This window comes from Stegostoma tigrinum, chromosome 23, assembly GCF_030684315.1.
Source record: "Stegostoma tigrinum isolate sSteTig4 chromosome 23, sSteTig4.hap1, whole genome shotgun sequence".
NCBI classification, from domain to species: Eukaryota; Metazoa; Chordata; class Chondrichthyes; order Orectolobiformes; family Stegostomatidae; genus Stegostoma; species Stegostoma tigrinum.
Window position 1 is genome coordinate 18,242,243 of NC_081376.1, and position 13,031 is coordinate 18,255,273.

The 13,031-nt window shown below is 42.3% G+C and overlaps 1 protein-coding gene across 2 annotated transcripts in view; it reads right to left on the bottom strand.

Moving 5' to 3' along the window:
• Positions 1 to 13,005, bottom strand: part of ints1 (integrator complex subunit 1) — a 107,825-nt gene extending 94,820 nt beyond the window's left edge. For both annotated transcript variants that reach the window (XM_048552169.2, XM_059653933.1), the window contains exons 1-5: positions 12,607 to 13,005; positions 11,967 to 12,072; positions 10,606 to 10,887; positions 8,685 to 8,881; positions 7,456 to 7,593 (exon numbers count right to left, since the gene is read on the bottom strand). In XM_048552169.2, the coding sequence (XP_048408126.1) occupies positions 7,456 to 7,593; positions 8,685 to 8,881; positions 10,606 to 10,887; positions 11,967 to 12,021 (672 nt within the window). In that variant the 5' untranslated portion in view covers positions 12,022 to 12,072; positions 12,607 to 13,005. The remainder of the gene's footprint in view (positions 1 to 7,455; positions 7,594 to 8,684; positions 8,882 to 10,605; positions 10,888 to 11,966; positions 12,073 to 12,606) is intronic.
• Positions 13,006 to 13,031: the final 26 nt, after the last annotated feature.

Genomic DNA, 13,031 nt, shown 5'->3' on the forward strand with positions numbered 1-13,031 from the left:
CCAGGGCTATGGGTCAAGATCTGGAAAATGGGATTAGAGTAGTTAGATATTTGTTGACTAATGTGGGCACAGTGGGCTGAATGGCCTCCTCTATAGTGCAAATACCTATCAATCTAACTTTCACCACCATACAAAAGCAGGATAAGGGCAAAGCTTTTTGTTAAGAATTAGAAATTGATGAAATGGACAGAATGAAGGTTTGGATAAAGTATTAATTATTTTTTATAAAACTTATCAAAAGAAGACTAACTAACCGCTTACGAGGCATTGTCAGATTTTGCCAGATTCAGAAAGAGTGAAGATAATTCCAGTGAAGTACATAATGGAATTCACTCAATCATATGCAAGACTACAGAAATTTCACTCAAATTGCCCAAACTAAATTATTACATTATGCAAAGTAGTGAACTTGGACAGACTTCGAGAGTTGATGAGAATTAAATTTGCAGATAAACACTTTTTTTTGTGGATGCAGGCATCACCGACTGGTCCAGCATTTATTGCACATCCCCTGAAAAGGTGGTAGGAAGTCGCCCTTTGAACCAGCTCAGACCACGCTCCACAAGCAGACTCAAGGAATGAATTCTATGATTCTGACCCAGCAGCAGTGAAGGAATAACAGTATAATTCCAAGTCAGGACGGTGGGTGGGTTGGAGGGGAACTCGCATATAAGAGTATTCCCATGTATCTGCGGCCCTCATCCTTCCAGATGGAATGGTCATGGGTTTAGACAGTGCTATCTAAGGATCTTTGGCAAATTTCTGCAACGCATTCTGCAGATCGTACACACTGTTGCGACTGAATGTTGATGGTAGAGGGAGTGAATGCTGTGGATCTTGTGCCAACCAACCCACCCGCTCCGCCCTGGATGGTATCAAGCCTCTTGAACATTATTGAAACTGCATTCATCCATGCAACTAAGGATTATTCCTCACCCCTGACCTGCTCTTGTAGCCACTATACTTATATGGCAAGAGATAATGGGAACTGCAGATGCTGGAGAATTCCAAGATAATAAAATGTGAGGCTGGATGAACACAGCAGGCCAAGCAGCATCTCAGGAGCACAAAAGCTGACGTTTCGGGCCTAGACCCTTCATCAGAGAGGGGGATGGGGAGAGGGAACTGGAATAAATAGGGAGAGAGGGGGAGGCGGACCGAAGATGGAGAGAAAAGAAGATAGGTGGAGAGAGTATAGGTGGGGAGGTAGGGAGGGGATAGGTCAGTCCAGGGAAGACGGACAGGTCAAGGACGTGGGATGAGGTTAGTAGGTAGATGGAGGTGCGGCTTGGGGTGGGAGGAAGGGATGGGTGAGAGGAAGAACCGGTTAGGGAGGCAGAGACAGGTTGGACTGGTTTTGGGATGCAGTGGGTGGGGGGGAAGAGTTGGGCTGGTTGTGTGGTGCAGTGGGGGGAGGGGACAAACTGGGCTGGTTTAGGGATGCAGTTGGGGAAGGGGAGATTTTGAAACTGGTGAAGTCCACATTGATACCATTAGGCTGCAGGGTTCCCAGGCGGAATATGAGTTGCTGTTCCTGCAACCTTCGGGTGGCATCATTGTGGCACTGCAGGAGGCCCATGATGGGCATGTCATCTAGAGAATGGGAGGGGGAGTGGAAATGGTTTGCGACTGGGAGGTGCAGTTGTTTGTTGCGAACTGAGGCGGAGGTGTTCTGCAAAGCAGTTGCAGTTGTTTGTTGCGAACTGAGCGGAGGTGTTCTGGAAAAATTCCATCCCCTATTCCCAATTCCTCCGCCGCATCTGCTCCCACGATAAGACATTCCACTCCCCCACATCCCAGATGTCCAAGTTCTTCAAGGACCGCAACTTTCCCCCCACAGTGATCGAGAACGCCCTTGACCACGTCTCCCGTATTTCCCGCAACACATCCCTCACACCCCACCCCCGCCACAACCGCCCAAAGAGGATCCCCCTCATTCTCACACACCACCCTACCAACCTCCGGATACAACACATCATCCTCCGACACTTCCGCCATTTACAATCCGACCCCACCACCCAAGACATTTTTCCATCCCCACCCCTGTCTGCTTTCCGGAGAGACCACTCTCTCCGTGACTCCCTTGTTCGCTCCACACTGCCCTCCAACCCCACCACACCCGGCACCTTCCCCTGCAACCGCAGGAAATGCTACACTTGCCCCCACACCTCCTCCCTCACCCCTATCCCAGGCCCCAAGATGACATTCCACATTAAGCAGAGGTTCACCTGCACATCTGCCAATGTGGTATACTGCATCCACTGTACCCGGTGTGGCTTCCTCTACATTGGGGAAACCAAGCGGAGGCTTGGAGACCGCTTTGCAGAACACCTCCGCTCAGTTCGCAACAAACAACTGCACCTCCCAGTCGCAAACCATTTCCACTCCCCCTCCCATTCCCTAGATGACATGTCCATCATGGGCCTCCTGCAGTGCCACAATGATGCCACCCGAAGGTTGCAGGAACAGCAACTCATATTCCGCCTGGGAACCCTGCAGCCTAATGGTATCAATGTGGACTTCACCAGTTTCAAAATCTCCCCTTCCCCAACTGCATCCCTAAACCAGCTCAGTTTGTCCCCTCCCCCCACTGCACCACACAACCAGCCCAGCTCTTCCCCCCCACCCACTGCATCCCAAAACCAGTCCAACCTGTCTCTGCCTCCCTAACCGGTTCTTCCTCTCACCCATCCCTTCCTCCCACCCCAAGCCGCACCCCCATCTACCTACTAACCTCATCCCACCTCCTTGACCTGTCCGTCTTCCCTGGACTGACCTATCCCCTCCCTACCTCCCCACCTATACTCTCCTCTCCACCTATCTTCTTTTCTCTCCATCTTCGGTCCGCCTCCCCCTCTCTCCCTATTTATTCCAGTTCCCTCTCCCCATCCCCCTCTCTGATGAAGGGTCTAGGCCCGAAACGTCAGCTTTTGTGCTCCTGAGATGCTGCTTAGCCTGCTGTGTTCATCCAGCCTCACATTTTATTATACTTATATGGCAAGTCCACTTAAGTTTCTGGTCAATGGTAACTCACAGGATGTTGATAGTGCGCGGTTCAGTGACAATAACACCAATGAATATCAAGGGATGGTGGTCAGATTGTCTCTTATTGGAAATGGTCATAGCCTGGTACTTGTGTAGTGCGAATATTACTTGCAACTTTTCAGCCAAAGCCTCATGTTGTCCAGATCTTGTTACATTTGAGCATGGACTGCTTCAGTACTTGAGGAGTTGTAAATGGTGCTGAACATTGTGCAAACATTGGCGAACATCCCCACTTCTGACCTTATGATGGAGGGAAGGTCATTGATATAGCAGCTGACAATGTTTGGGCCCAAGACATCACTCTGAGGAACTCCTGCAGAGATGTCCTGGAGGTGAAATGACTGACCTCCAATAAGCAAAACTACCTTTCCATGTGCCTAGTATGACTCCAACCAGTGCAGAATTTTCCACATGATATTCATTGATTCCAGTTTCTCTAGTTACCACACTTAGTTAAATGCAGCCTTGACTACAAGAGCTGTCACTTTCTCCTCACCTCTGGAAATCAGCTCTTTTGTCCATGTTTGAACCAAGACTGTAATGACGTCAGGAGGTGAGTGACTCTGGCAGAACCTAAACTGGGCATCACTGAGCAGGTGCTGCTTGATAGCCCCACTGACGGCAACTTCTATCACGTTACTGATGATCAAGAGTGGACTGACGGGGCAGTAACTGGGGGAGTTGGATTGTCCTTCTTTTTCTGTACAGGACATAGCGGGCAACTTTCCACATGGTTGGATAGATTCTAGTGTTGTTGCCAGAATGGAACAGCTTATTAGAACAACTATTGAAAGAATTTTTTAAAAATTTCCTTAAGAGCATTCCTTTCCTGCAGAACTTGAGGTGCAATAGACTATTCAGCATATTGAGGACACAATGTGTACAGACTAGCAAAACTTTCTCGACATAGGTTGCAGGAAACAGTATGAAAGAAAAATGGTAACTAAAAGAATTGAGGACAAAAATGCTTTTTTGAGCAGTGAAGAGAATTGGGGTGGCACGGTGGCTCAGTGGTTAGCACTGCAGCCTCATAGCGCCAGGGACCCAGGTTCGATTCCAGCCTCAGGCAACTATCTGTGCGGAGTGTGCACATTCTCCCCATGTCTGCGTGGGTTTCCTCCGGGTGCTCCGGTTTCCTCCCACAGTCAAAAGATGTGCGGGCTAGGTGGATTGGCCATGCTAAATTGCCTGCAGTGTTCAGGGGTGTGTGGGTTATAGGGGGATGGGTCGAGGTGGAATGCTCCAAAGGGTGGTGTGGACTTGTTGGGCCGAAGGACCTGTCCCCACACTGTAGGGAATCTAATCTAATTTGGCACTTACGGCACGAGAATGGCCAAAGAATAGTCAATGTTTCATTTGTGATTCAAAGTGCCATTATACCATGCACAAACCCAAGTGGCACAATACAGCATTAAAAACTCAACATTAAGTGAAAAATTCTGATGAAGAAGATGGATATATTGATCAAAAAATCAGAAGAAGATTCAAGAAGTGATAAATGTCTCAGTTGCAGAGTCTTAGGTTTTAAAGAAATTAAACAAATGCTACTGACATCAGCAAGCAGAAATTTAGAAGATAGCCTATGCAGTTTTAACACAATGGACTGCTATATGCCCATCTGTTTCCTAAAACATTAAACATTTTAATAAAGGTCTTAAGAATGAGGGCTGAGGAAAATATTAAATTTCTAGAAGAAAAAAGTGATAGAATGAGATAGCAACGGGCACAGTCATGGGCTACAGTAAGTTTTTCTTTGGTGAAAGTTTTATTCCACTGGAATGGAGGGAGAGGTATTTATTAACAATGAATTTAAAGATGTGTGCAAATATGAACATAACGGTTATGAATACAGCAGCGGAACATCCTTTTAGCAATGGGGTGTGTGTAAGGAAAACTGTAGTGAGAGATGAAATGGTTCATAAAACTTTGGTAAATCAGCTGAACTGTAAATTATCAGTTTTACCAGTATCAACTGGCCGTGCTAAGGATTCAATGCAGATGGTAGGAGGCTTCTGTTCATTTCTGGGAGAAATCTGGTATTATAAACCGATTCAAATCAGAGAAGAACTTAAAGAACGGAGGGATCCAGGGAAGGTCATTATTGAAGATAGAAAATTGACAATTGTACAGCATGACGTTTTGGTAACCAGACTTTTTGGATACATGCTTCAAGACTGCTTGGTGTGGATTACAAATTTTCAGTTTCTAAAATTCAAGAAAATGAACAGGAATCAAGAACTTTTCATACCCAAATATGACACAAATATGAGAATCAAGTTTTGCAATGAACAGTTTGTCTAAGAGGCAGGCCAGTTCTGAAGATCGAAATGAGGCCATTGATCCCTGAAGTTTATTACGATTGTGGAGAATGACAGTGGTAAATCCAGAGTAAGAATAATCAACAGACAGACAGCTGATTTCAAAGAGGCAAGAGAACAGAGTGGAACAAAAGATGGGTGGGGCAATTTCAACCGAGCAATGGGCCACCTTCAAACAGAGACCATTTGGGTAAAGTGAATGTATATTCTCTCAAAAGGGAACAAATCTAGAGCTCCCCCATGACAAAGAAGATAGAAATTAAAGGAGAAAAATTTGTTTATGACAGGTGTGGGTAGTAGAAAATACAACTGAGAAACAAGAGGAATGTAGAAGGTTCAGAGGGGAAGTGAAAAAGCATATTAGAGAAGCAAAGAGGATTAATGAGAAAAGGCTGGCAGCCAATATAACAGGGAATTCCATTCTGCCTACATACGAACAGTAAAAGTGGTAAGAGGAAGAACATGGCCAATTAAGGACAAAGCAGATGATTTACACTTCAGAATGGAGGGCATGGCTGAGATGTTAAATGAATACTTTGTATCTGTCTCTACCCATTAAGTAGAAGCTGCTCATGCCATGGTGACAGGTAAGGAGACTGTCACTGGGAGAATTGAAAAATAATAGAGAAGTAGGTACTGGACAGACCATTGATACTGAGACTTTCGGGTATCTTTTCAATGCCTATAGATGATATTTAGTGGGGTGACAGTAATGAATTTAGAACATTGTCATTAACAGGCTGGAAGCATATTTTAAAATTGGAGGTCAGGTTTCTGGAGCTTTTTAATAAATAGTACCGGAAATCAGACAGACCATGTTGAGGATAACTCTAAATTAACAGTCTTGCTTGGAGAATGCTAACAGGATCCTGTTAAATTAGACTAGATCACACAAGGGAAGTTTCCACAATTAAAGACAAAGTGTACCGGATAAAGGAGTTTAATTGGACAATTAAACTGGTTATGGAAATAAACTAGACTGGACGTGTACTATGATGTATTAAAAATAAGCATCACGTTGAAATACGCTATTGTTAGAGATGTGCTCAAGGCAAATAAGACATTAGTGTAGACTCCAATTTCCAGCCATGGGCTAGAGTCAAACAGAATGAAATTGGTCATTGTTTTTGTGAGATCTCACATACTAATCTTCCCGATGGTTTTTCAAGTATAGCAGGATTTATTATCACGTTAGTGAGAAGAAATGGCAAATGTTGTCTGCTTGTTTGGGCATCAAAAATAAATATTTGGAAGAATCTTACAAGCAGAGACATTTGTGTTGTTAGATGTGAACTTAGTTAGTATTTTAAAGGAACTCCTATATAAGGTCCAATCCAATTAAAGGTGTATCTATGGAATGCTTACATCGATAATAATTTGTTCTAGGACAGTGTTCACTTGATTTAGAGCGTTACTCAAAAGAGATCAAGGTTTGATCTTGCAAGTATAAAAGAGATCTTAGAAAGAATGGTATGTTCAAATACAAAATGGGTTACTACAAATTATCAGCTGTTGGATTGCTTTACAAAAAGAAATGCTTGTTTGAATTGTTGAATGCACTCCAACAGGACCACTTTGTGTTGTAATAATAACACTATATTGTAATGAATTGTGAGAAAAATATTCAGGCTGCAATCTTACCGAATTACTTTTACATGTAGGGGCGTAATATAGAGTTATACAGTCATACAGACTTTCATACAGAAACAGACCCTTCAGTACAACTCGTCCATGCTGACTTTAGAGATTTATAATAATGCAATATGATGTTTTATCAATTTGTTTATTTTCTTATGAGTGGGTTTTATTAAAAGAGAGGAATCTGTTAGCACCCGATTTTGTTAATAAAATGCAAAATACCTATAAGTTAAAGGTAAGAAAGCAGATAGGTTTTGAAATCCAGTTAGTTAATTATATTCAAATGTGTACACAAAGCAGAATCAGCCGAATCGTGGTCGAGTTTAATGGTATGCGTTTGGTCAAAGTAAAACTCTCACTAGAAACTGTATACCTGATCTAAAAACATTTATCTTCTAATGTATAACATGCCCAACGTCATTGCCAAAATAAAATTCACTGTTGTTAGCCATACCTTGACAAAAATTTCAGGCCAGTTCTCATCTTCCTCGTAGGCCGCCATCAGAAGATTACAAGCGAGCACAGAAACCAAACTATTCCCTTTGGCTTTGAAATTAATGGAGGCGTCACGTCGAAGCAGACTGCATAAGGCCTACAGCAAATAAGGACATTAAAAAGTAGGTCAACGCAGATAATGATGCTTTCCTTTCTAACTTTCTTTATATGCCTCAACTTTCCTGAAGAGGGAATGAGCTTGAAGATCTAATAAAGTGGAATAAAATTTAGACAGGAATGCGCTATTCCATTCCACAGGTCTATACAGTTGTTTATTTTCCAAGAGCCTCCTCCCACCCTACCCTATTATACTCAGCCACCAGATATACTCCCTCCCTTATGAAGTTAACTATTTTCTCCACTCCAGCCGCATTGAAAACAATTCCTGATGACTGTATGGTCCAATGGGCCCACCAACTTATGCCATACAGATCAGAAAGTTACCAGTTTTGATTTATCATCTACCCTTAGCCAGGTCTAGAGTGTGGGCATTTCCTTGTGCCATAAAATGACGTGCTCCTCTTCATAAAAATGGACCAGGTAATTTCAGTCAGGATCACATTTTTCCTCCTCGATCAAAATGGTAGAACCAGACCATATGGCCTGCATTCATAAAAGGTGCAATTCAAAACTACGGAACAAATATACTGGAAAATGAGTAGTCAGTTTATTGGAAGGGTTCCCTAGAGAGATGCTTGAGCATTTGGTATTAATTCAAATGCAAATTAGATTTAAGGAAATAATGTGTTTTTGGGATACAGTATTGTAACGTAACATGTGGAATGTGTTGCATGTTTGGGAGGAACATGCAACTTTAAAATTGATAATTCCCAAAGCTCTCCACCACTGGAATTTTCTCACCTCTTATCTAAACTGTTGGAAATTGCTTGCTATAGCTATTGCTAATAGTCAACAATTATCACTGTATCAGTTAACTGGCAGGATGTCTGAATGTGAACTCCAGGACTTTTGTGGTGAAGTGGTAGCGTCCTTATCTTTGAGTCAGGAGCTCCATTTGCTCCAGAGGTGTGTAATAACTTCCCAGAACCGGTTATTTAAACAATATTTGAATGTGAAAGATTAAACAATATTTGAATGTGAACAGATTAAACAATATTTGAATGTGAACTAGGTGGAGCTTGGTGACATTTTGTTCAGCAGTTCCTCTCTTTACTGTGAATACCTTACCTCAATTACGCCCTCTGTTGCAAAGATGTTGGGTTTGATTTTGGCCAAGTACATAAGACTGAGAAACAGTGTAGTGTCTGGCTTCACTCGGTTGAGTTTCATCTGTTTAACTGCTCCACACAGTAGTCCCTCAATGCAGTCATCATTACCATCCAACTCTGCAGCCTCTATTTCATCCAGTAGTGTCGCTGGGGGAACTAGAGCAATGAAAAATCAAATCACTCACTCTTCTGTAACAAACAGCCTTTGGTAAATCTAGAATCACATCATGATGAGAGATGGATGCACATTGAGAAGATATGCAGCCTACGCTTGCTCAAGAGTTAAGCCAGTCTACCTAATAACTGAAAAAGCAGTAACTTCCTCCATATTCTAGCTAAGGTCAGTAGACAGCACAATGCAAGACAAGTCTAGCATTGCTGCTAACAGCATCAAAGACATGCTCAAGGAAAGATGAAACACGAACCTTTGTGGTTTGCAATATTCAATTACTGGCATAGTAAATTCACTGACCTATAGAAGGGCCAACACTTGAAAGACAGGAATTACTGCAAGTTTGAACGTTCCAATTGATTCAACCCTCAATTATTCCATTCCAATATACTTCTGATGTACTTCAGTGACTATAATTGGTTTTGAGATGTCAGAGAGTCATGAAAAGTGCAATTTAAATGCAATTCTACTTTCAAAAACACAAATTTTCAGGGTTTGAAACAGCGGAGAAATATGAAACTGATTGCTCTTCCAGAGAGCCAGCACAGAGGTGATGGATTGAGTACTTGCATTCTGTGTTGTATGATTCTATGATTCATAAAACCTTTCAAATCAACTACTTCTAAAAACAACAAGCCAGCGGAACATATGAAAGGGTTATTGCCTTGGGCTGAATCATACATTATTATTCAAATTCTGTGATTAATATCAGAATCTGTAATCCTTTTGTCTGAACAGTGCTGTTATCATGGGTACCCAGCATTTGATACATATTTATCAAGAATAAAACTTGTCCCACAACAGACTTTGAGCTTATAAATTATGAAACAGATTAGATAAATTGCATGCGACTCAAGCTTCAACAGTAAATCATAACGTTCACTGTAAATTTATTCATCTGAATGGGTTACTACATTGCAATCTCAAACTCTCTCAACTCCTCTCCATTTCCTGTTCCCATTATTCTTCTCCAGCCTTATTCTCTATGTGGCCTATGTTAACTTTAGCCTCTCTCCTCATTTTAGATTTATAAAAATGCTCTTGCCATTCATTTTCATATTTTTTGCAAGTTTACCCTCAAAGTTTATCTTCCCCCTTTGTTTTGGTGTCATTTGTTGGTTTTTAAAACTTTCCCAATCCTGTGGCTTCGCACTAATCTTTGCAATACTCAATGATTTTCTTTCCTTCAGTATATTCCTAAAATGTGATGCTGAGAATCTGGTACATTACTGCTGCTGAGGCCATATCGACATTTTATAAAAAGGTCTTTATAACATCCCTGCATCGGTATCTGTATCTCTATGTTCATATCCTTTTATCACCGCTATCTTCACTGATTCCTGCACTTAAACTCTAAGTGCGTCTGATCGTGCATCTGCTCTAAAAACTTATTTTATAGTTCTTTTCTTCATTTTCACCAGCAAAATCTATTATTTCACACTTCACTACATGAAAATTTAATTTGCTGTTCATCTGTCCATATCTTCTTGAAGTCTATCACTGTCATTCTTACTTCCAAGTGCAAGTATTTCCGGTTTTTTTTTCGAAATCTTGGGAAATAATGACTTGGAGTTACAAACTGTGCAATGAACTTTTATTTCAGTATAGTGAAAATGCTCAGAGAAGCAAGAGCATGCTATTCTTAATCTCAGGTATTAGATCATGCAGAAAGGTGCACATCACTCAATACCCTGCAGCCAATACTTGCCTTCAATTGGTACGACAGATGGCTCTTTAATAGAAGGTGATATGGCCCGTTTCTCTGCGACTGCAGCCTCTGCCAGGCGTCCAAGCGCACTCAATGGTGGAGTGGAAGATATCTTTGGGCGTTTTGAAAGGCCAGAGGTAGAGGTCATGGCTGACGATCCCTCACGTTTTCTATCAGACTGCAATCCAGTCTGCGCTGGCTTCAGCAGTGTTCCCGATGCCTTGGCATCAGAGGCCTGGTTCTTCGACCCCAGTGCTATAAAGTCCCCAGGGGGTGGATGCCCTAAAATAAATAAAATTTCAACATACAAGAGAAACAGAGACAGGTGGTGTTGCATATATAAACAGGTTGCAGGTTGGTTTTTCCAACTATCACCCTTCAAGTGAATGCCAGTAAGGTCAAGCTCTTCAAATTTAGGATTGAACAGCAGAAGTGATAACAGAGATCACATGCAGGAACAGAAGCTAACATGATTAATGATGGCTTCCCCAAATTTTCAATCAGAGGAGTTTGCCTATCTTGACCTTTCAACCAGCCCAGGAAAACGGGTGGAAAGTCTCATCTTTCTGCAAAATCTCTCAAAACAGAAACTAAATTTTTTTTAAGGGAAAAGCATTCATTGCTTTGGAATGTAAGCCAGGAGATGGAATTAAGACCAGCCACTAGCTTTATGAATGGCAGAACAGGCTCAAGTGGCTAAGCAGCCTCCTCCTGTAACAATCATCATCATCATAGAAACATCAGAGAATCCCTGCAGTGTGGAAACAGGCCCTACAGCCCAATAAGTCCACACCAATCCTCAGAGTATCCCACCCAGACTCCATAGCCTACCTAATCTATACATCCCTGCACACTTTGGGCAATTTAGCATGGCCAATTCACCTAGCCTGCTCATGTATGGACTGTGGTAGGAAACCAGGAGGAAACTCACGCAGACACGGGAAGAATGTACAAGCTCCACACTAAGACAGTCCCTCAAGGGTGGAATCAAACACGAGCTCCTGGTGCTGTGAGGCAGCAGTGCTAACCACTGAGCCACCGTGCTCACCTTGGCAACAGTTCCAAATGAAGGTGAAGCTGGACAGTGTAAACATCAAGTTTTTGAAGATCCATGGCATTAATGCTATCCTATCTTTCACCATAGTTCATTGTAAAGTTTGAAAACTGGTCGTCTCAGAATCCTTGTTCAAGTTTTAAGGAATTCATAATGGAAAGGTAAAGTCAAAATGATGGACTACTTGTACACCAAACACAACCTGCTTTCAGGCAAGTCTTTTCAAATTTTACATTGTTAAACAAAGGAGCAAATGTTTAGCAAAAGAAAATAAATCTACATAATTTCTATAAGATGCCGCACTCACCACTAGGTTTGGCACTGCTGGGGCGCCGGATTGCCACAGCTTTTGATCGGTTCATCCTGGTAAACTATACACTTCACTTTCCCTTGTTGTTATGAATGTGTGCAGCCTGTCAACAACAAATACAAATGCACAAAAACATTAAAAAGGAAACAAATAAATCTGCAAGTGCTGGAAAATGTGAGATAAAATAGTAAGGTCTCAACAATCCATTCACATCTGGAAAAGATGATCCCTGTTTCAGGTGCACACCTTTTATTAGAATTATGGACATACTGTCAAAAAGACTAATATTAAGACTAATCAAGTTCTTTATAACAAACTTAATACTGAACATGGAAAACAGCTGTGTCATCAAACAAGTTTTAATTTGTACTTTAAAAGAATTTTTTTCACCGTGTACATGCTAGGTTAGTGGTCAATGCAATACGTCAGATTGCAGCACACATTTGTGTACCACCAACTGGTGCTCAGTGGCAGTCCTGACATTTCTGAATTGGTAGATCTAGGCTCCAAACCCCACTCCAGATTTTTTAAAAGGGGCATTAAAATCCAGGAGGGCACACCAATACTGGTTGGAGGGAGTGCTACCGATTAGAAATGCAACATTTTCAGTGAGATATTTAACCGAGACCCAACTAACCTTTCAGGTGGGCAAGCAGATCTCCTGGGTCACTACAAAAGGAACAGGGGAATTTTCCTTCGTGTGCTGGCTCTGGGCAACTACTATATGGAAATCCAAATCACTATGAGTGTCACAATGTTGCTTACGGGATCGTACTGTCCTCAAATAGTCTTCAATGTTCCCACATTTTAACAGGGGCTGCACGCCTTTAGCTGTAACGCGCCTTAAGGATGTAAGAGGCGCTACATAAATGTTGATCAGTCTTTTAAACCCAATTAAAGGGCTCTCGACCAGTTAACGCTCACAAGGCGAAGGGTAGCCTACGTGTACAGTAATTGATAAGTGACAGGCCTCCCCTGGGCCCGGCTAACCCTCTACGTGCCCGGGGCTGACACCTTCCTCTCTCTCCCGGTGCCGTGTCACACCCTTCCTCCCTCCCCACC